The following is a 24,116-nucleotide window of genomic DNA, read 5'->3' as shown; positions in this document are numbered from 1 at the left end:
AGGGAAGAATGGCAGGCTCAGGGCAGGTAGTGGCTCAGCCTGGCTGTGTGGACAGGCTGCTCAACGTCCCTGCTTCACCTTTTTTTTTTTTTAGCTCTGCCAGGAGGAAACTTTCCAAGTGTCTGGGAAATACTTTCTACCCCAGTTCCAAGGAGGACTCGCTGCTGCTGCTGGCCCCGAGAAGGGGCCTTACCTGGATAACTCAGGCCCTGCTATATTTCCCCCGCATTCTTAGGGTTCCAAGCTAGTCGGACTGCTCCAGGGGAGGTTGTGGCCCCTTATGCTGCTTCAGAGAGAAAGTTCCACCCAGCCCTTGTCAGTCACCTTGACCAACATCTCTGAGCATGCAGGGAGATGTCAGTACCCGACCGCCTGGGGCCACCTGAGGTCCTGACTCTGGGGCTACATCTGGTACATCTCTGTGTAATAAGCCTGCGTAGTGAAGGTCACTGCACAGAGCACAGCAAGGCTTGGCTAGGCCTAGACTCAAGGTCACCTGCCCCGGGGAGGCCAGCAGGGACTGTGGCCACTGCAACGCCACAGTTTATACCCATCATCGAGTTCCTGACAAAACCCTCAGAGGAAATCAATTTTTAACTCGGTAATGTCTCCGTTTCCTTCAAGGAAAGGAATGATGTCACAGCTCAAGGGCACAGCTTAGCTTCTGCAAAGCACAAGGGATATTTAATCTCTGAATAGCTGTCCTTGCCCCGTGGAACAGCAGGGACCTGAGCTGTGTGCAGTGGAAAGGAAGGAGGGAGTTATCCCACCTTAAATACAACGTCAGTGCTGGCAAGGACACTTGCCCTGTGACAGCTCACCCCATGTAGCAGAAATTCCCAGAAACACAGTTCCAAGCACCAAGAACACACTGTGTTCCAAGGCTTTCTAATTCAAATGAGCCTGAGCAGACAGGCCAGGGAGGGGCTTAAAGGGGACTTTAATATGGTTCGGTGGCAACAGCTTCAGCCAGGCTCTCTCACATCCAGGCCTCCGAGTCCTGCCTGCAGACCAGCAGTCACCATAGGACCTCTCTCAGTGGTGGGATGGAAGAAGGCAGTAGAGGCTCTCGGCTCTGACATCAGGAGGCACAAGCTCCACATGGCCAACACAGGCTCCTCCTCACACCTCACAGGGTCAGCCTCTCCAGGTCTTGTCTACCTGCTCTGTCCCAGAAAAGAGCATCATTCCCAACCCGACATCTAGACTGGGCTGGGCTGGTAGTGGGCTACTGTTACTCTCTATGCCAAGCTGGGATGGGAGGCTCAGGTATGTGGGTTCCGATCGAATGTCCTTTAACGTCTATATCCATATTAATACACGTTTAAGGCAGGCAAACAAAAGTTCCTTCAAAAATCTATGATCCAGCCTAGAGCCCCTGAACCTCCACTCATCGACACAGATACCCAGGGACCTAACAGTGTTGACTCTCTCCAATAAGCAACATCGTACACTCCAGGCAGGGCTCCGTCCAGGTTCTTTCCAAGGTACTTTGACAGGAGACATGCTATGAGACAGGGTTAAAGCCAAAGCAGGGAGAGGGTGCTTACCTTTAAGAACTCAAGGAAAGCAGGCTTTGTGGCACACGTCTTCTTGAGGACAGCCACGGCCGTGCTGAAGTTGTTCACGTACTCGCTGTAAGCATCCAGCACCATGGACTTGGAGAACTGGAGCACAGGGAATGGAAAACTCATGGTTTGAAACCCACCCCTTGCAGTGTTTCACACAGCGACAGCTATGACTGCAGGAGCTCTTTCTCCCTATGTCCTCATGGGGTACTTGATGCCTGCCTGGTGGGAAATCATGGGCTGACCCCAATGCACCTATCCCTGCACTTGGAGTTTGAGTGGTAAATACCCCAGACTGCATGGGACAGCAGACAGCCATCTCCAAGCTTCCTTGGCAGATATAGCTTCCAAGAGAATAGGGGTCATTCATTACCCAGTGGCCCCAACAGCTTCCCTTGAGGGTACAAACTACCTTTGAAAAGACAGGGTACAGTGGTCCCCTTGCACAGGTAGAGAACTGACACCTGACACTATATATTAACATTCCCTATTCTCCTGTAAATGCAAAGGCTTCAGGATGCAGAACCAGGCAGGACAGGACTGAGCCCCCACCCCCACCCCCAACTTGCAGCTAAACTTCTTTTGTTTTGGAGGGGAGGGGGTAATGGGTGTGTGTGTGTGTGTGCATGTGTGTTCATGCATGCATGTGTGTGTTTGTGTGCGTGTGTGCATGTGCCTGTATATTGATGTTGAAACTTATACAATTGGTTTTGCCCACTTCATCAAGTATTTGCACAAACTACATGGAAAAGGAGCCTGGGAGCATCATGCTTAGGAGGCTGAGGCAGGATACCAAGAGTTCAAAGGCAGCCTGGGATACAAAGCAAGAGTCTGTCTCAAAAAATATAACACCACCAATGTGATGACTCGGGGGGTAGAGGTGCTGACCTGACAAGCTAAGTTCAGTCCCACATGGTCCTGAGTTTAAGACCCACACAGTGGAGGAAGAGAGCTGGCTACAGAAACTTGTCCTCTGACCTCCACGTGTGTGCTGTTCAGCATACACAGTAAATAAATAAAATGTACTTTAGAAACACACAAATAAAAGTAACTTTCATAAGTCTGCTATGTTACTAGTGCAGCATTATTTAAGTAGCCTAGTCCTTTCCAACAGATCTTCATGCTTCTGTCCTGTTGACAGCATCACCTCACACAAGCACAGAGCTAATCTGCTCCATCTGCAGCCTTTGACATCTAGACTGAAAGGTGAACAACACACACTGTGCGTGACCCATGTGAAGAGCAAAGACTAAAACTACCTCAAATCCGTGACATGGTAATGCTGTGCCCTTGGCCTCTGGGCAACTGCTTCTGCTCCCAGGAAATGTCACCTGCATGCTGTCTCAGCATCACAGTCCCCTGTCACGTACAGGACCAAATCCTATATCCACAGGACAAAACATCCAGGGCAAAGATTGAGGGGAACAACCTGGTGTTTTCTGCCTCATGTTTTATATGGTCACCAGGCATACTGTGTAGACAGAGTATGCGCTACTTCAGAGATGCTACAACTCAACAGGCAGGGCTCTCTCGCTCAGCACAAAAGCTGATGTACAACGATGGTACAACCAAATGTATGACTTAGTTAAATGACTATGTAACCAAAACCTGATACAACATGTACACTTAACCCTTTCTGGACTTGTCTTTTGTCCGGAACCTCTGTTCAGTCTACCTTGTCCCCTGAGAAAGGGGGTCCCTGCTCCTTTCCTGAAGGTATAAACTGGGTCAGGATGCCAACACATCAGCACGCACCCTTATGGGCCATGGAGTTCTGGGAAGTGATAGCACCCTGAAAAGGGCACGTGGCTTCGTGTTCCGAACCCATGGCACTTCAGGTGGGGTGGGGGTGGGGGGAATGGTGTCTGCTGGATGATTACCGAGGCCACGAAGACATCACCGATTGTTTCCACGGCATCCCACTCGGACACGCGGCTGGCCAGCGCAATCTGGAACATGGAATGACACTGTAGGATCTCCTTGACGCGGTAGAAAACCATCCTGAGCTTCCTGTCACTCAGGAGCCGAGGCTCCATCTCAGACAGCGGCTTCTCATATTGCTGCACCAGAAACAAGTGTCAATGGTCAGTCACCCAGGGTGGCAGAAGAGTTCTTCTCGCTTCAAAACAAATCACGTGACTTTCACCACCGGCACACAGTCACAACATTTACACTCTGGGGAGGATTTCTCAGACTTGTATGTTTTGGGTCACAAACACCTACAAAACATACACAACTAAACTGTGTACAATGGGTAAGAAAAGGTCATGACGTGTGCGCACCATGCTTCCGTACCTCCAAAATCCTCCAGAGAGCATCCACGTAGTTCTTCTCGCTCTCAACAATGGAGCCCAGAATGTATCTTCTTACAACCTGTCGGAAATTTGAAAGTAAGATGGTGGAAAAGTGTTTCAGAATACACACAGATAAACTTTACTTCTATGTTAAAGCTTGTTGATTTAAAGAAAAATACATTTTTAGCCAAATGTGGTAGTGTGTGAATTTAGTCAGCACTGGAAAGGAAGAGGTGGGTGGATCTCTGTGAGTTCAAGGACAACCTTATTTACATAAAGCGTTTCCTGCCAGTTAGGGCTATACAATGAGACCCTGTCTCAAAAACAAAAACAAAAACAAAAACAAAAACAAAAACAAAAACAAAAAAAAAAAGAAAAAATATTATTAAAAAATAGAATTAAGAATTAAAGGACATCTTTGAGGAAATGTTTTAAGTGAAGTGTTAATAATTAGACACTTCTCTGTTGATACAACGGTCACCTTTTAAACCTCAGATTATAAACTGAAGAGCTTATTAAACAGGCTGGAGAGATGGCTCAGAGTTTAAGAGCACTGGCTGCTTTTCCAGAGATTCTGAGTTCAATTTCCAGCAACCACGGTGGCTCACAACCATCTATAATGAGATCTAGTGCCCTCTTCTGGCCTGTAGGCATAATGCAGGCAAACCATTTATATATATATTTATATATGTGTGTGTGTGTACACATATATATATAGTTAATAAATAAATCTTTAAAAATATACATATGAGCTATAACTATGTCAGGGCAAATAAAACTGTAGCAAGAGAAACAAGCTCGCTGGCTTATACAACATCAGTGGTCTGAATCAGTCAATCGGGTTTTGTGTCTCAATAGAAAGAGACGTGATGTTTAATCTAAAAATTGAAGGCAAAAAGAGCTTAAGTCTCAACCAAATAACGCTACTGGCAACAGCAATCAGAGAGCCACCGTTCTTCAGTTAGAGCTGAGCACAAATGCTGATGGGAGGCGGAAGAACAGGCTGTGTTTTGCTGAGACCTACCTAGGCAGGGTTAAGTCTCTCCTGTCACTGAGAGGGGTGAAAACCTGCATATGAGATGCCTGCATTGAACACACGGCAGTTTCTGACTTCCCATTGCTAATGTACTAGCATGCGGTTATAACATGTCTGCAAGATGCCAGACACAGCATTTGCTACTGCCATTGCCCCAAGTACACCCCTACCAAATATCAACTGCCAACAAACAGAACATACGGCATAATCCACAGGTGAGTTGCCCTTAAGCCAAAACTCTCAAACATACACATGCTCAACACATGCATTTCTGCATACATCATCATCACTACACATGATGTGGACGTGTGTACACACATCACGTACCCACTGACTCACAGCAGCACTCTCTAGGCAGTGACATTATTGGAGAATGCAGCAGTGCCACCTAGTGGTCTGAGAAACACTTCCATGCAGAAAGTTCCTGTGGTTCAGATTTTGACCATGATTTATGAAACATTCACAAGACAGCCATTGCTCTCTTAGGAAAAGGACTACTTATTTAACCCACAAAACTAACTCTACAGTAAGCCTTCCTAGGATATATAAAAAGGTAGGGGTGTGTGTGTGTGTGTGTGTGTGTGTGTGAACAGTGTGTGTGTGTGTGTGTGTAGGTCAGAGATCAACCAGGCACTTTGATTTTTTTTTTCTTTTTTGAGACAAGATCTTTTGCTGGTTTGTGGCTCACCAGTTAGGCTTACTGGCCAGTGAGCCATAGCGGTCTACTTGCACACCCTGGCACTTTTACACAGATTCTGGGGGCCAAACTTAAGTGTTCACGCATGTGCAACAAGCACTTGACCAACTGAGCTCTCTCACCAAGTGTTGTATTTTTAAAAAGATGTGTGAACACTGAGCTTGGTGGCTTAAACCTTAACCCCAGTCATCAGGAGGCTGAGGCAGGAGGGCTAACTACGAGCTTTGGCTACCTAGAGAGTTCCTGAGAGTCTTGCCTACAAATCAAGAACCCACCTCAAAAAAATAAAGATGTGCCAGGCGGTGGTGGCGCATGCCTTTAATTCCAGCACTCGGGAAGCAGAGGCAGGAGGATTTCTGAGTTCGAGGCCAGCCTGGTCTACAAAGTGGATTCCAGGACAGCCAGGGCTATACAGAGAAACCCTGTCTCGAAAAACAAGAGAGAGAGAGAGAGAGAGAGACGCAGCGGGGAGAAGAAACACTCTCAGTGGCCACAAGGCCATTTCCACTCCCTTAGTTCACTGTCAGGAACAGCCTGAGCAGTTCTGTACTCTAGAGCACCCTCCTGCTGGTAGATCCAGGCAACTGTCTCTGCCAAAATTCAGAAGCTCAGACCCTACCCTGGGGAGTAACATTACCCACGGGCTAACCTAAGGAGTCACACAAATATAATGTAAGACCCTGAGATAACACCTTAGTCAAGACCGGAAATTGGTATAAGGTGGCCAGCCTACAAAATCCCACTCCCTCAGGAAGACTTCCTTGGCGCTGAGGGAGACATCCCTTTTTAGGCTGTTAGAACTGATGCATCAAATGGCAATGTCCAGAAAGGAGTGGTGTGAGAGCAACCAGTGACAGAATGTCATCCAAGAGCTGCAGCTCCAAAGTCAGTGACAGAATGTCACCCCAAGAGCCGAAGATCCAACGTCAGTGACTTAACATCATCCTAAGAACCCGCTGAGGAAACCAGACTACAGTGAGTATTAGTCACCTGAGTCTGAAGAGGCTCCGGACCATTCTGTCCATGTCTGAGGTGCTGGGGGTGGTGGTGGAGGGGGGGGGGGTCGTCTGATGAGACTCGATGCCCTCGGGATGCAAATAGTTTTCAATAGTTTGCACCAATTTGAAAAATATAAATAAAGGCTGTGCTCCCAAAACAGGGCTTAAGAAGAAGAATATTCAACATATAGCATTTCTGGTTACTTAAACTACCTTCTTTCCATTTTAGAAAAGGAAAAAAAAGAGAATACAAAAGTGCCAGCACCCCCAGTTTAAGCTTTAAGGACATAACTCTCAAGGAGAACTCAGTTGCCAGGAGGAAAAATAATAGACGTGATCGAGACGGTAGGAAAGCCAGCTGAACAATGGACGCAGGACTCCAAGAGCCCTGGCTCCAGGTCTGACGCAGCACTAAACTCCTCACTCACGTGGAAAGTGAGACCTCCAGGCCACACTGGGGTTAAATTCAACTATTGTGGCCAGGATATAAGGGCAGGACATAAAGGTGGGATTCAGGTCTATGGACTTGATGCAGAGATGTCTCTCCCTAACCTGTGTGACCCACAGAGCGCCTCCACCTTCATTCCCTGTCCTGTTAACCACAAGTACCCAAGAGGCTGCTGGGATTGTGGAGGTATTGGTACCTCTTGTTTAAAATCCCGAGTGGGCTGGCCAGATGGCTCGGCAGGTCAGAGCACAGGCTGTGCAAGCCCAAAGACATGAGTTCTGTCAGCAGAACCTGAGTTGAGAGAACTGACTCCTGACAACTTCCTTCTAACCCCACACAAACCACACACACACACACACACACACACACACACACACACACAAATAAAATGCAAATAAGTAAATTAATGAAACCAGAATCTCCTCGGTGGGTGTCTTCAAGATGCCTGGCTATGCTCCTGGCCATTGCTTCCTTGTGCAGTATCAGCCTCTCCTCACACACACGGCACTTCTGCCCACTCTTTCCTTACACCCCTGCTCACTATCTCCGTCTACCCCACACACCTGTCACTGCACACACCGCACACCACTCCACCCAAATACAGCTCACACACCTGTACCCTTTGTCTCCTCACACACCAGACACCGAAATTCAGTACCTCATCTCCACACACCCCCCGTCCACGGTCTCAAGACCTGCCACATCCCTGCTTACTTTATCACACGCACTGTTTCCCTGTTTATGGTCGCCCCCACCAGCGCTGTCCAGCCCAGCCTATTCTTTTGGTTTGGATGGCATATGCGGAATGTCTACCTCTGGTTCTTTCCAACCTCCCACCTCTAGGAATCTATGCCTAGCCCTGCCTCCTCTGGAACTGCCCCTCCTCCTGCCACTGACAGCATCTCCTCTGAACTTCCTTTCTGGCATAGGAATGTTGACGGAGGACATGATCCGGGTATCATTCAGATCTTTGTTCCCCGGTACCCGGCTGAGATCCTATAAACGGTCAAATGCTGGAAACAGTTAAGGCCAGAATGCGTCAGGAATGATGTTGGTAAGCCTTTCCATGCTATAACTCCCCACTTAGGTGAGGTGGGGGAGCCACAGTAACAGAGAGAAAGTTCTGGGTTCCTGTGACAATCCACATCAACTGTTTGCTGGCCAGCAACTCAGGTTACATCCCCAGTTGTTAGCTCTTAGATACCCTCTAGCCTTTCTCAGCTCTAACCCTGCAACTTAGTACTGTATATTGTTGGCCACGAGACAAGGCTTTAGGCAGACCTGTGATGAAACTGGAACATAAAATCAGATTTTTCTATAAGTTCAGATTGCTGAGTGGCCAGCTTTCTCTCTGGGAAATGCACACAGACAGAGGGGGCTTTTAAGGACATATGCATCCAGCCTCAGGACTAACGAGGTAGTGGTAATGAAGCAGGCAGCTCCCAGGCTGTCTACGCCTCACAGTGAGTGTGAATGTGTGTGTGTGTGACTGCATATGTGAGTGTGTGTATGTGTATATGTGTGTTTGACAGAGTGTGAGTGTGTGAGTCTATGTGTATAAGTAAGTGTGAATGTGTGAGTGTGTGTACATGGATGTGTGTGAGAGTGTGTGTGTGTATGTGAGTGAATGTGTGTTTATGTGTGTGTGCATATATGTATATGTGTATAATTGTGTATGTGCCTCTACATGTGACTGTATATGTCAGTGCATGTGCGTCTGTATGTGTGTGTATGTGTGTGTATGTGTATATGTGTGTTTGACAGAGTATGAGTGTGTGGGTCTGCGTGAGTGTGTAAGTGAGTATGTGTGAGTGTGTGTGTACATGGATGTATGTATATATGTGTGTGTGTGTGTGAGTGAATGTGTGTTTGTGTGTGTGTATATATGTATATGTGTGGTTGTGTGTGTGTGACTGTATGTATGACTGATTTTGTGAGTGCGTGTGTGTCTGCATGTGTGACTGCATGTGTGTGTGATTGTGTGAGTGTCTACATGTGTCTGCATGTGAGTGTGTGTGTGTGTGAGTGTGTGTGTGTGAGTGTGTGTGTGTGAGTGTGAGTGTGTATGAGTATGTATGAGTCTAAGAACCTGCTCATGGACCACATCTCTTTACTCCCTGCCACTTTTTCCTTGGTTCCGTTTTAATTCTAAGAGAGGCTAAGGTCAGGGGGCCTGACCAATTATTAACTCCTAGATACTGTCTTTAACCTTTTCAACTCTAGCCTTGCAACTGAGTATTCACCGACACGTGATCTATGTGTCTCTATCATTAGCCTTTCCAAGGGTTCACCGTTAACTTGTTATCCATCTTCATTTGTATGTCTATCTAATATTCCACCCGCCCATCCATCCATCCATCAATCCAACCACCCATCCATCTATCTGTCCAGTCACCCAGCCACCCTTCCAACCACTGACAAATCCATCTGCCCACACATCCACCCATTTTATGGAACATAAATCAGTCCCTCTGTTGTCTGTATGGAAAAGGCTCAGCTCCCACCCAGATAGTTTTCACTCCCTCAAAATCCCACAAACAGAACTATGGTTTGTTTCTTGTGTTTTCCTTTCAACAGGAAAGTCAACTTGAAACCACTGACTTTTCCCCTCTGCATTTACTGCCAGATGGTAGGAAATCAACTATTCACAGATAGTTTCACTTGTTATTAAAAGTCTATCGTGTGGGGGCAGGAGAGATAGCTCAGTGGTTACAACCACTGGCTGCTTTTGCAGAACAATCAAGTTCAGTTCCTAGCCCAGACATGGTGGCTCACAGCTATCTGTAACTCCAGTTCCAGGAGAGCTGATGCCATGCTCTGACTGCCTTGGGCACCAGGCACTTACATACATGTAGGTCAACCAGGCACACACATGGTGCACTTACATACATGTAGATGAACCAGGCATGCACATGATATACTTATATACATGTAAAGGAATCAGGCACACACATGGTGCACTTACAGACATGTAGATTAACCAGGATACACATGATATACTTACATACATGTAGATGAACCAGGCACATGCATGGTGCACTTACATACATGTATGTCAACCAGGCACACACATGGTGCATTTACATACATATAGGCAAAACACTCATATACATAAAATAAATAGTAAGTCTTAAAAAAGAAAGCATATCATTTTAATCTCTATTTTAGGCACTTATGTATACATCTTTTACACACTTCTGTATATTGCCTCTTTGACAGTTTTATTTTATTAGTATAGGGTCTTGTTATGCAGCCCAAGCTAGCCTTATATTGGTAGCATTCCTCTTACCTCACTGTGTCTTATTGTCCCTCTACAAGAATATCATATCAGAATGAATGACATGTGACAAAGAAGTTAAGGTCCACACACTTATCACACCTACATGTATTGATGATATTTATGGCATCTAAGGGCCTGTGGAGGCCAGAGCTAAGACCAGACCTTTTAATGGCTGTGTTAGGAGGAAACTATGGAAGCCCCGGTCTACAGTGACAGCAGCAGGTCTTCCATGTGAGCATCAGTGGCTCGCTTACCTGCTGCTGAGACAAGCCCTCGGGCATTGGGGTGAGGACAGCCTCCGGGTGCTTGCAGTCCACGTCAATGAACAAATTCTGCTCTTCTTCAAAATAACACCTGTGATCTGAGAGGGGGGTGCAGAGAAAATGCTTGGGTTTCACATTAAATTTCAGTTTTTATGGCATTATAGCATGTAAGCTACATTTTTAAAATAAAATAAATCTTTTGTGCAAGCATTTCAAGTCCAAATATTTACTTTCCACCTGGCTATTATTAAATTGAAATTTTTATCAGACCCAATATGAAATTCTTCCACAAGGGTAAAAAGAAGTGCCAGTATTTGAGGTTTTTGAAGTTCACCTTCAGAGATATCAGGTAGCCAAGCAGAAGAGTAGAAATAGATCATTTAGTTTCTAAAAATTAGATAGCACTACACAGAAACAGAAAAGCAGCAGGGCAGGACCTACTTATTAACTTCCTGACTTCCCCTCCCCCCACTGTGGTCTAAGAAAAGCACAGAAGCTATAAACTAAAGCTGGGAGCACAGCTCAGTGGCCAGTGCTGGGAGCACAGCTCAGTGGCCAGTGCGTGTTGACATGTTTGAGGCCCTGCGTTCCATTCCCAGCACAAGGAAGAAAAATTTAAACCAAAACTGAACCCACACCTAAAAAACCTGACAGAGCTAAGTGCACCGGGTCTGGAAGCAGTGGGCGCAGGATCGTCTATGTCAGAGAACCCCCCAAGTGGCTGAGTAGATGGCTGGGAACCCAAGCATGGAGTGTTTTTAAAGAACTCTCCAGGTAACTCAGGGACATCGGGACTAAGAACTCTTGATTCAGGCCAAGCTGCCGATTTGGCAACTTGGGAAGTGGCCTCTGCACCCCTTTCCTACCCATGCTCCCATCCGGAGCCAGAGCTCTGCCATCCATCCCTGGAGGCCTTGCCAACCTTCGGATCCTAGCTGGGATCTCAATTCCCAGGAGTGGTGGTCCCTGACCTGCCTCTGACCGAAGGATCTCCCGCCTACAGACCATGACAGCATTTAGTGTCACACAGGCCACAATGTTCAGTGAGATTTAGGAAAACTCAAGCATCATGATACCAGTCAGTCTCCCCTCACCGGCTGGAAGGATTCTGTGACCCCTGGGTAGATAACTCCCTCCTGACATGAACCCAGGTCCATGCAGAACAGCAAAGCTGGGAGAACCAATCTGTTATCAATGTCGTAGACTGGTCCAATTTGGGTTGGGTGAAGTAAGAATCCACAGAGAGGGTCCCAGCACCTGAGGGCTATAGGGAAAGGCCATGGTGGAGCAGCCGGGGACATAAACTAGCCTCTGGTGCAGTGGTTCTCAATCTGAGGGTCACGACCCCACTGGGGGAATCAAACGACCCTTCTACGGGGGTCACCAAAGACCATCAGAAAACAGACATTTACATTACGGTTCATAGCAGATGTAAAACTAAAGTTATAAAATAGTATCGGAAATAACGTTTTGGTTGGAGGTCACCACGAAATGAGGAAGTATATTAAAGCTTTGGGAAGGTTGAGGACCACAGCTCTCGTGAGGAGGCAGCTGCAGAGTCGGCTAATTACGATGACTCCCTTAATTCTCTGGTTTTGTTGTGTGCAGCCCTTTACGTGTTTTGCCAGGGAGTTTCCATACTCTGCAGGTATGTGGGGACCTTTGAGAGCAAACCACCCTTCACTATGGAGGGGCGGGCCCAGGTCAGCTGGGTGGTGGAGTGGGAGTCTCTCTGCTGAGGGGAAAGGTGCAGGAACTTTCCACGCTGCCTCCTCACAAGAGTTGGTGCCATAAAGGAAGGGGAAAGGGAGCCAGGCTCGTGGTACATGCAAGGATTGGCCCCAGACCTTGAGAGACCAAGGACCTGGTCCTGATGAAGGAGCGGCCTCTCTTCACAGCGGCTTTCGTTTTCTCCAGCCCATCTTTGGTGCCCTCCTTGGCTGCCTTCATAAGCCTCTGCATCTGTAAAACAGGAGCAAAAGAGTCAGGCGCTGCGATCGCCCACACAGTGCTACCTGATGTTACTTTAAAAGAATACTGTCAAGTAGTCTGGGTCTAGACATCACCTGCAATGAGCTTTTCAATTTGGGGGAGGCGTCTTGGTTATATTCAGTGTATATGTGTTTGTGGTTCTGGGATACTTTTTTTTTCTTTCTTTCTGCTTTTTTGTTGTTAAAGACGAGCCCTTCCTTGGCAGGGTTCAAAACCCTTCCTGCTACATCAAAGCCTTTCCCCCTAATCCTTCCCAAACACAGGGACCTTTGAAGAGTGGCAGAGAGTTGTGTGCCCCTAACCCAAGGACAGAAGGGCTAACTGTATGTTCAGGCCTTCAAACAAACTTCTGGATGTTCTCCACAGTGGGTCCTTCCTGCCTTGTCCTAGGTAAAACTACACCCAGTTATTCAGAGGGGCAAGACAGAGTCATGGATAGACAGTGGGCTGAGGCTGGCCCAGGGGTTAGGAAGACAGCCAATCCCTCTGTGGGGGCATAAATCAGAAAGACAGCCCATACAGGTTGAGTTCACTGGCCCTGGTTTCCTCCAGCCAGGGCTGTGATTTAGTGGTCAAATGGAAGCCAGACATGTCCAGGTGTGGCTTGGCACCGCTGCCATCTCATTTCTTACTTTTTAAACAGCTGGCACTGAAGGCATTGGCACTGGGCACTGGGCATCCTTTCAGAGAAAGCCCAAGAGGCCAGTGAACAAACAAACCAGCATCCCTCTCACCAACCTGTCAGCAAGCCCACTTCAACCCTCAGCAGGCTGCCATGGCAACCAAGCCTGCAGTTCCTGCCCTCTGCTACCTGCTCTGGGCCACTTCCTCCAGAAGATGAGAGTCTTAACTGGTTGTGTTTAGAAGAGTCTATCCTGAAGGCCCTTATGTCCCAATGCAGATATGGCTTTCTACTCGATGACCATTCAGCACAGCTCTAACCCCCGGCCTACACTTCCAATCCAGCACCCCAAAGCAGATTTCCATCCCTTTTCTAACAGATGAAACTTAAAGTGACTCTGCCCACACATGACCTTAACCTATTGGGATGTCAATGGCTCTTTGAGCTCACTGCAGGTACCATTCCTGGTCCCATTCCTCTTGACCCAACCATGGGCAGCTGCACCTCAGCCCCACTTAACCACATCAGAATAATCAGAGGACTGCAGACTGGGGGCAGGTGGGGCCCTCTAGACCCCAAAGCTTGCCTCCATGTTTGGAAGAAAAGACTAAATTCCAGGAGCTAGTTAAGGAGGCTCACCCAAGGCTCAACCTGGATGCTGGGCTCTTACTGTTCATGTTCCTAGCGCTTGCTCACATCTTTGGACCTGCCAACCACAATCATCCACACATTCCTAAGCTGGACCGAGCTGGACCTGTGCAGCATGCTACCCCACCTAGCAGAGAGCCCACGGCTCCCAGGAAAATCCCAGAACCAGCAAACTGTCTCGTGGATCTGCATCTGTCTTCTTACTGCCCTGTGGGGAACCAACCAGATGCTGTCCGAACAGTGGCATGCCTCACGGGAAGGCAGCTCTTCAGAAAGCCTGGTGTCTAGATGCTGACGAGTGGAGCCACTGCCTGCCCAGGGCTGGCTCCAAGAATCTCTAGCTCTTGTGAAATCCCATCTAACACACGAATAAGTCTCACGTTACCAAAGGATGGAGAGTCAGCAAAAGTTACTTGACAGTGCCCTTTTAAAACACATCTCAGAGGAGGAAGATATGCAAACCCAGCAGTTCTCAAACTTTTGGCCTAGGAGCCCCTTAAACGTCACAGTCATGTTCACTAGAGGTTTGGAGCTGGAAATGGAGCCCAGGGCCTTGAGCTTGTTAGGCACTTGGGCTCTTAAAGACTGCTGAATGCCCTGATAGCTTTTGTTTGTATTTTATTAATCTATTGTGTTCAAGTTAAAATTGGTAACAATTTAAAATCTTATATTGATACATTCTTTTTTGCTTGTTTGGGTTTGGTTTTTTTTTTTTGTTTTGTTTTTTTTTTTGAGACAGGGTTTCTCTGTGTAGCCCTGGCTGTCCTGGAACTCACTCTGTAGACCAGGCTGGCCTCGAACTCAGAAATCCGCCTGCCTCTGCCTCCCAAGTGCTGGGATTAAAGGCGTGCGCCACCACACCAGGCTCATATTGATACATTCTTAGAAGATAATCAGTCTATTGCACTTTATATTAAATAACACAATTATAAGAAGTGATTCTATTTTCCAAACCAAAAATCGATATTTATTTCGCATGTTTGGGAATCTCCCAGACACTGCTGATTCCACACTCCATCTGTGGGTGACGTCCCACATTGCAAGCACCTGGAAGCTTCCTCCCTGCACTTGTGAGAGAACAAGTTCAGAGGTCATTAACGATGGCCCTGGAAATGCTCAGGTGGCCCAGGAGTCCTGGGCCAGGCTTTGAGAACCACTGTTCTGGCTGGGATGCACGGGGCGGGGCGTCGGTCCTGAGCACCCTGCGGTCTGCCCTGGACCAAGTGCTCACTGCAGAGTATAAGGAGGAGCCACAGGCGGCTGGGATGCACGAGGCGGGGTGTCGGTCCCTCCCGCGCACCCCGCGGTCTGCTCTGGACCACGTGCTCACTGCAGAGTGTAAGGAGGAGCCACACTACCTTCCGCTCCTGCCTCTGCTTTGCCTGCTGAATCTCCATGGCTCCCACCGTACTGGCCACCAAGCCTCTCATCTTTTCCTCACAGTGCGCCTTAAAGCGGGTTAGGTCATGAGAGAGCTGTAGCACAAAGAGATATGCTTTTTTCAGAACGGGCTCTGTGGGTCCCCAGAGGCTATCCTGCGTGAAGTATGTGGCGCCTTCTGGCTGGAGGCCACCACCTGCTCTGCTTGACCTGAGGTAAAACATGCGTGAGTAAGGCATGCAAGAAGGATGTGTGCTCCTTCCACCCGCAGGCAGGCTTCGTGTGCTCCAGGGAAGAGCAAAGTCAGTAGATGTATAGAACGATCTATGTAAGATCATTCACTTATATCTCCAGGAGACAAGAGATGGCACACGCAAAATACACTTAAGGCTCTTCTGTGCCAGCATCGAGGGGAAGAACCTGACATTCAGGACCACGCTGGAGTGTGGCTGCTCTAGGGAAGACACTGACTGGTGGGTAGGCTAGAGTGTGCCGAGCCACCTTCCTACCCTTATCACCATGGGAAACACAGAAAGCCAGCAGCTTCTCCCCTGGGGGTAAGGTCTCGTGTTAACCAGGACAAGAACACTTTCAATCATGTTCAATAGAAAGCTGGTACTTCTTTAACATGACACATTCACCTGGAAAGCCTAATCTCCACGCACTTCTGTGTCAGACAGGCCTACCGCACAGGGACCCCTCTCCACAGCCCCATCCTCCAAGCGAGAGACATGGGCTCTGTACCCCTCAACACCACTCCACACTCATAGGCTGTTTCCCACTGACATCTCCAGTGCTTCTCCTAGCAACAAAAGGCTGCTGAGACACCTGCCGTCCTCGCTGGCATTTCTGGAGGCTTGACAGTAACTATGAGTCCACCTTGAGGGTGGCCAGAGCAGCCCCATTAGCACTGTCAGACTGGATGCCATCTGCCCAAGTCAATCAAACAAACAGGCCTCAAGTGTTTGCTGCCACACAGGGTCCTAGGCACCCTGGATGCTCCCCCTGCCCGGCTACTCTTTAACGACCTTGTTTTAGGTTGAGAGTATCTATCTAATATGGCTTTATGCAAACAATTATTACTTCATTATAAGCTCCCCTGGCTACAACTGTAGGTCCATCCTTGGAGAGATCCCAGCTGTACTCCTGATCATTAAAAAGAAAAAAGAAAAAAAATATTCCTGGAGAAAGCCTGACGGAAAGCCCGCCATGCTTCTGCCCTTGGGTCTGAAATAAGTCAGAGGGAATGACAGTTCTCGGGTGACAACTTGCAGAGCTACAGTGACACAGAAACGTGGTCCCACCCACAGCCTCGGGCTGCTGGAGTCTCTGGGGAAGGCAGGCAGATGAGGAAGGTGATAGTTAACAGTAACAAAGGCAGAACCAGGTCTTAGAGGAGGACCTCAAGTTGGCTGCCTGGAAGCCTCACACAGGAAGTGCTCAGACACCACCGTGACTGTACACAGTCAGTCAACCCTTACACCCTTCCATAGGAAGTGCCACCAACAGGAGGGTGTCACACACAACAGATCCTTCTCCACCTGGCCATAGGAGACCCCAGCAACAAGACTATGTGACCCTGTCAGCCACAGAGAACCCCACATTCTCCTCCGGCTGTTGTCAGGGCCAGGAGTGCCCCTCAGTAGGACACTCATCCTGAGGGCTTCCGTGTTCTTCCCTGGACTGTAACCTAAGACGTTTTATGCCCCTAAACTGAATGTTCTCTCCAGGGAACAATGATCCAGGTAGCTGCAGCCTCGCTGCTCACCGTCGCTCCTCTGCCCTTGGTCTTCATCCAGCTCACAGTGTAGTTGGTCACTGTCAGCAGTGCGGAGCAAAACAAAGCTGGGGCCTGCCCTATCCATAGGGCCCGGCCAGCTCACTGTGCAGAAGGACTGCGGCTGCCAGACTGCATCAAGTTGGTGCCCAGTGATAATTTGTCTTCCTTTTAAACTTTGTCTTTGTGGAAAAGGGGGTCTTTCTGTAGCCCTAGCTGTCCTGATACAATACCTCAGGTGTTCAGTGAACTCCCGAATGTCCTCCTACTTCAATGTCCCAAGTGCTGGGATCACACTTGTGCCAACGTGCGTGGCTTGTACCACCTTCTTAGAGCCTGGATGGTGATCCGGGTTAGTACTGCAGAAGTGACTTTATGAGGGTGTAACAGCTGGACCCTCCTGTGCTTACACATAGGAGACTACTTCGCTGGTACCCTATGCTCTCCAAACTACACTCAGATGTCTGGGGACTAGCCACGGAAGTGTGTGGCTCAGAACACACTTCCCAGTCCTGTTCCCAGGTAAACAGGAGAACACTCGTCCATCACAACAGACCAAGCACATACTTGCTTTTTATGACTGCTGCGCAGGAAGGACCTGGGAATTCCGTTCTTGCCCTCTGAGTCGCTCGGCTCCTCATAGCTTTCGAATTCGCTGGAACTCCACCCGTACTCTGGGGAGCTGTTTCCAGCTTCTTCGCCGTTCTCCACATCATCATAAATCATTTCATCTGGGTGCACAGACCAAAGTGACAGCAAATTTAAGTTTGAGTTCATGAGCCTGCTGAGTTACCAGACAGAGGCTGCCCCAACACTGTTCAGGAACAACGCGGACACTGCTAAGGGCTCTAGCTCCCTGGCGGACCCTCCTCCGTGCAGGCAGTGACTGAAATCTGAAAATGCCCTGGGGACCCAGCACAACTACAGCAAATAAGATGAAAATATACTAAACAATATGCTGGCCATTATAAACTTTCCAAAAGGGAGGCCTTTGTATATGAATGTGCAAAGACTAGAGACACAGGTGAGAAGCAAGGTAGAAAAGTGGCCCAGAGGTGACAACTGATGGATGGGGGATCTAAGGATGATACATCGCTCTCTAAGTAGTGAATAGCTCTGTAAGCAGGGACCCAAGGGAGGCCCACCTCTCCTACATCCTCCCCGGATGCTGAGCGGCCTGTGTATCACACTGGAGCAGGGCCTCTGCCTCTGAGTCAGGGAACTGATTCAGGACCAGGTGATTCTCACACGAGAACTACAACCTCACTAAACTATTTCCGCTTACTGATCTAGAGTTTGACTGTTGTACAGACAGATGCGGCCGTTTCCTGCGCTGAATCAGCCTGTCCCTTCTCTGCTTCTGTCCCTATAAATGTTACCAGAGTCCATTTCTGCCACTTGTCAGAGCCCAGCCAGCCTTTGGTTTTTCCAGGCTCTCCTCTTCCTTCTGGGTTCTGTTTCCCACGTTTCCCTGGTCCAGGCATCCTCTCTGCCACCCTCTGATGCTGCCCTCCAAGGCACTGACTGCTCTCACTACTTCTCAGGAAGTTTTGCACACAGGCCGTTATCTCAACCACTTTACTGCCGTCAATCTGTCCTGGATGGTTTTAAGATTACTAAAGGCAAACTATGCTGTGATTTTTTTCAGTCCAATTTCATCTTTGACAGAGTTTTGAAGATAATAGTACAACTATTTTTTGTAAAGCGGTTTTAAATGTTTAAATAGTTGTCATTCATTCATTCATTCATTCACTCACTCACTCACTCATTGTCACACTCGGGATTGAACCCAGGACCTTGCGCATGCTTGAGTGGCACTCTGCCACTGCACTATATAGCCCTTTATCTTTATTATTATTGGGTCATGCTAGTTACCCATCATGCCTTGATCTCATTCTGCAGGTCAGGCAGAACTTGAATTCACTCTGTATCTCAGGCTGGCCTTGAACTTCCAATTCTCCTGCCTCAGCCTCCAGAGTAGCTAGGATGATGGCTGGACACCACCAGACCCAATAATCCATATCATTTTTAATCCTTTTAAAAATTATGTTCATATTATTTTTATCAATTCTCTTGGACTGCATAGCAGATTAATGTTAGCTCAACACAGCTAGAGTCATTTGGGAAGAGGGAACCTCAACTGAGAAATTGCTCCTGATGAGACTGGCCTGTAGGAACCTTGTGGGACATTTTCTTGATTGATGATTGGTGTGGGAGGGTCCATGTCACTGTGGGTGGTGCTGCCCCTGGGCTTGTGGTCATGGGTGCTCTAGGAAAGCAGGCTAAGCAAGCTATTCAGAGGAAGTCAGGATGCAGCTCCCCTTCACGTAATCGGCTTCCGTTTTCACCTGCAGACTCCTTCCCCGTCTTTCCTCAGTGATGGAACATGACCTGACAGTTTTAAGCTGATATAAACCCTTTCCTCCCCAAGTTGATTTGGGTCATGGTGGGTTTTTGTTGTTGTTGTTTTGTTTTGTTTTAAACCCAGCAATAAAAACCCTAAATAAAACAGAATGTTCATCAAGCGACTTTTGCATGTTACTCTTTTGGGGACATTTGTTAATTCTTACGCTGAATGAAGCATAGTGCATAATTTTAAAGTGTTGCATATAGTTGAAAACACACGTGGAAACTATATCCTCAGAGCTGTCCTTAAGCCAGCCACACCAGCGTGCGACAGACATTGATTCTGTAGCCAGCACCCATCAAAAGTGCCAAGGGCTTCGTTAAAACCTTGCTCCAGTTATGTAAGGAACTTGTCTCCTGCTGTATCTCAGATGTAACTCCCTGTGTGCATCAGGGGCCTCTGCTGAGAGCATATCTCTAGGAATGCCATGGAACGGCATATTAGTTACACTGGCTGAAAGGGCCAGCTAGTGCAACAGCTAGCGCCTTATGGTTAGACCAGCTACCTCTTTATTCTGGTTACCATCACACTTCTTCCCCACATGTTTGCCTGGGGTTACTGTTCAATCTGAAAACCTCTACAGGCAGCTGGGTCGAGTTTATAGTGCCTCAATGTTAATATAAACCATGTTGGGACCCACTCTGCAATCTTCCCTCATGCCACCTGCCATTTTCTTCTTAATTTATAACCCCTTACTTACATCCAGGTTGGTTTTGCCCACTGGTTTAGAAGTTAAACAATGTACTTCTAAGCCCGTCATAGACATACCGGACCCTTCATAGCCAAACACACCCACAAATCACGGAGAACTCAAAAAGCAACCAACGTCTGCCGGAAATGGCCCGGCTCCCCATGACAGGACCATAGCTCTGGGAGTCAGCCCACCTGCAAACCGACCAGCACTGTCGGCTGCCATGACTGACGATGCCCTGCGGCTCACCACAGGCCTGCCAGCTGCTGTGCCCGCTGCTCTGCTGCTTCCTTCTGCCTCTGTATCCTTTCCCTGGGGTTTAACACTGTTTCTGCAGTCCGTGAGGACGAACCCAAGCCTCTGACTGCTACAGCATGCTACACAGACTGTGCTTGCCCAGATGTGGGAGCTGTAAGAACTGCCTCCCTCTCCTGACTACCCAGTGGCCTGGCATCTTCTCCCTTTGCAGCTTTAAGATGGTTGTGGGGATCTGGTGCTCTGCAGTTTCCATTTACGTCTGCCAAGTTCTAGACCAGTGTTCAGCGAACCCTGCTTTAGACTTGTATCTCTACAGTCTAACGATTTATATTTTTTCTTAGATCTAGAGGTCTTGCCCTGACTCTCTGTATGTCCCCATTTGCATCACATCTTAGTCGCATGCTGTGCATCAGGTACTGTGAACGAGCACACCAGCATTCAGTCACACCATACGAAACAAGCACCAAGGACATGAGGCCAGAAAGCATGCATGCTGGGCCCAGGGGACCACACTCACACTCTAGCTGCTCTTGCACCCAGAACGAGAACTGCTAAACTAGACCTACTACTCTGGTCTAGACGTGGTCAAACCTGGTTCAGAGTCCGAGTTTTCCCTTGGAACGTCGTCGTAAATCGCTTCCTCTGGATCTGCAAAATAAGGGAAAATGTGTTTTTTAAAACACTGGCCAGAACTGACGAGTGTGATGTAAATGTCCTAAGGTTAGCCTCCCCTTGTTATAGATATCCAGAGGGTTCCAGCAGAGAGGTGGCCGGCCACTGCTGGGCCAGAAGATGACACTCTGAACGAGAGCTTCAGCTCTAAACAGAAGATGTGAAATCTGACCAATGAGAGGGGAGTTCACGGTTTCCAGGTCCATCTACTCTGCAACTGTGTATCGCTCCGTGGCTCTTTTGAATAGGTTTAAGCCTGTGGGGTTCAGATGTCCTGATGCACTGGAATACAAAGGTGGTACACAAGCCTTAGGAATAAAAGACTCCATTGGTGCCACATGCCACGGGACTCCACTGGGCTGCACTGATGGGCTGTGTATAGGGTTCACACCCTGGGGGTGAGAAGCCACCCTTGCCAGAAATGCCTTGATTGCATGGGGCAGTTTTCCTCCTTTGTTATGGCAACCTGAGTGTTCTGTGAGTAAGTGTTCTTGACGTGTGTGTGTGTGTGTGTGTGTGTGTGTGTGTGTAGCAGAGGGGTTATATAAAAATGTCATATACCGTGTAAGATGATCACACTGGACCACCTATAACCTGAGGCTCATCTGAGTATGTGAAGTGTGTATGTGCCTCACGTGGAAATGTGCTTCAGAAAAAGCCTTTTGCAGTTAGTTTTCAGAAGTATTTCTGTTACCCTTTCTGTGGAAGAACACCCGACCACAGTATATTACCATACTCAAATACATGGGAGACAGACTATAAAGGAACTGTCCCCCACATGTAGCTCTGTTACCAATCACCATGGGGACCAAGTGTAGTCTGTGGGGGCAGCCAGCACACACTACTAACAACCTGTGGGCAGAAAAGACTTCTCCTCCCAAGACAGGGCTGGGTAGTGTAAGCCCTAGGGCTGCTTTCGAGCAGTAAATTATTTGTAGAGAGAGACAGAGACACAGACAGACAGAGACAGAGAGACAGAGACAGACAGACATTCAAGAGAAACAGAGACCAAGACAGAGACAGACACTGACAGATGAAAGAAACAGAGACAGACAGAGACAGACAGACAGACAGACAGGCAGGCAGACAGACAGACAGAAACAGGAGCACAGAAGAAATCTGGACAGTGGACACTGGGAATAAGACTGTTGGTACATAACAAGATGCTGATGGATTCTTGTGATGGGTCTGAGTCAGCTGCTCCTGAAAAGCCACCACCATCACCCTAGAACCTGTTAGTCACAGTTAAAGCAAAACAAAACTTTCCAGAAGAGACTTGATCTTGGAGGCAGCTCTTAGCTGTTTGAGTTTTGGGCCAGTCATATGAAAGAGCTACCCAGAAATAAGGAGATAATAAAAGGCATAGTCTTTACTTCCTTAAAAATCAAAACACATGGGACTGTCTAAAAACATCTCCGTTTTTAAATTACTGTGGGACCCAGGCCTGCACGCCCCAACCCAGCATTGCCCCTCAGGGTAGCTCCAGACGAAGACACTCTAGTGGCGACCCAATCGAGAAGCTTCTCCCAGTGTCTCAATAGAGAATGGCTGACCAGGGCGGCCAGGGCAGCAGGTCAGAACATTAGCTCCCCACCATACAGTGAAGCCAGTCTGTACCAGGAAGAAATGGGGGTGGAGGAGTGGAGAGGCTGGGAGGGGGGCTAAGTGCTCCTCGCAGAGCTGTGATAACCTCGATGCAAAGCAAGAGGCCACTTCAGAGTCCCATGGAGACTTCTATACACAAGCCTTTGTTAGTATTTAAGTACACGAAAGCATTTTAAAGCTTCAGGTTTCCAGGAAAGGAAACCCACTGCCGCCTTCTGGCAGGACCTGTAGGTGCTTGGGGGCCCCTGGGCTGGTGGCACTTACTTTCCATCCATGCTGTGTTGGCAGGGTCCGCTGCCCATCGGGCCAGGGCACTGCCTTCTTGGCTGCCTTGCTCACCGCTGGAAGGAAAGGCATCATGAATGGAGAGCAGAGAAGAGCACAGGAGTCACTTGGGGAGGGGGGTGCTGAGTGACCTCTAGCACCCATGGGTGAGCACACTACTGTGTCTGCTGTGGGTCTTCCCAGGCACAACTGCAAGAGTCCCAAGTTCAAGTTTATACCCTTGAAGTCTATCAGCCGCCACATACATGGCTGCATCACAAGTGCCATCCTCTCAGTATGGCCTGAATGTCACACATGATGCCACCTGATTGCATGAGACCTCAGTCTTCTCTTCCTCTGGCACAGGCTGGCAGGAGGAAGGCACATGAGCCACAGGGCTATCCACACCCACATAGCAATAGTCACAGCCAGACAGGGACTGGGACGCAGTCTTACACAATATGAGCTACTGTCACACTTCCCACAGAGAATGACAAGAAGGGGTTCACTGGACAAAACATGAATTGTTACTGTGAGGTTCCAACACACTGACAGGGTGGTAGGGTGACGGGCCCCAGGACATCTACTCCTGGCTGAGGCAGTCATAGTGACAGCTGCCCAGCAATATACAAGAATTAGGGGGAAGGAAGAGTGCATAAACGGAGTGACCATGCAGCAATCAATATGCAAAGGGCTCTGGAAAGCCAACCCGTGCAAAGGGAAGGAATAGATTCCAGTCACTGAGGAAGCAACACATCCAGTCAGGGTAGGTGGGGGCGGGGCGGAGGGTGGGGCTTGGAGGCTGTGGCACACGAGGGCCTCAAGGTGGGTAGGACCCAAGGCAATAGCACCCCAGGAGTGTCTTCCTGCAGCTGAGAATCCAATTACATGTAGACACGTAGCTGAGGCCGCTCTCTGCACTGCCCCCTTGGACGTTAAAAGTCCTAAGTCGGTCTGTGAGATCTCATGAGAAGGCTGAGGGTGAAGGATGGCGAAGGTCTTCACCACCATTCCCTTCTCTGGGAGAGATGCACCTCACAGATGCCTGACACCAGACAGCATCCGACAGTACCCTTTAGGAACTGCTATACTGAGGCCACACCCAGTGGTCACGCCGATGCACAGAAGAGGGACTCCTGTCCCTAACGAATGCCAGCCTCATCACAATTCCCAGAAAGAGCAGGAAATTTACAACTTAGTGTCTACTAAGGCTCCA

At 48.4% G+C, this 24,116-nt stretch overlaps 1 protein-coding gene across 3 annotated transcripts in view; it reads right to left on the bottom strand.

Annotated features, from left to right (window-relative positions):
* Arhgef10 (Rho guanine nucleotide exchange factor 10) overlaps positions 1-24,116 on the bottom strand; it is a 116,913-nt gene that overhangs the window by 69,443 nt on the left and 23,354 nt on the right. For 2 of the 3 annotated variants that reach the window (XM_085844133.1, XM_085844134.1), the window contains exons 6-14: positions 22,901-22,977; positions 20,951-21,007; positions 17,571-17,734; positions 15,205-15,321; positions 12,432-12,546; positions 10,576-10,682; positions 3,864-3,941; positions 3,449-3,628; positions 1,551-1,667 (exon numbers count right to left, since the gene is read on the bottom strand). In XM_085844133.1, the coding sequence (XP_085700259.1) occupies positions 1,551-1,667; positions 3,449-3,628; positions 3,864-3,941; positions 10,576-10,682; positions 12,432-12,546; positions 15,205-15,321; positions 17,571-17,734; positions 20,951-21,007; positions 22,901-22,977 (1,012 nt within the window). The remainder of the gene's footprint in view (positions 1-1,550; positions 1,668-3,448; positions 3,629-3,863; positions 3,942-10,575; positions 10,683-12,431; positions 12,547-15,204; positions 15,322-17,570; positions 17,735-20,950; positions 21,008-22,900; positions 22,978-24,116) is intronic. The other variant, XM_085844135.1, reaches the window with a different exon arrangement.

The sequence above is a fragment of the Mus caroli genome, unplaced genomic scaffold, assembly GCF_978045245.1.
Source record: "Mus caroli unplaced genomic scaffold, Mus_caroli_1 scaffold_10, whole genome shotgun sequence".
NCBI lineage: Eukaryota > Metazoa > Chordata > Mammalia > Rodentia > Muridae > Mus > Mus caroli.
The sequence above is the reverse complement of the archived record's forward strand: the minus strand, read 5'-3'. Positions and strand labels throughout refer to the sequence as shown.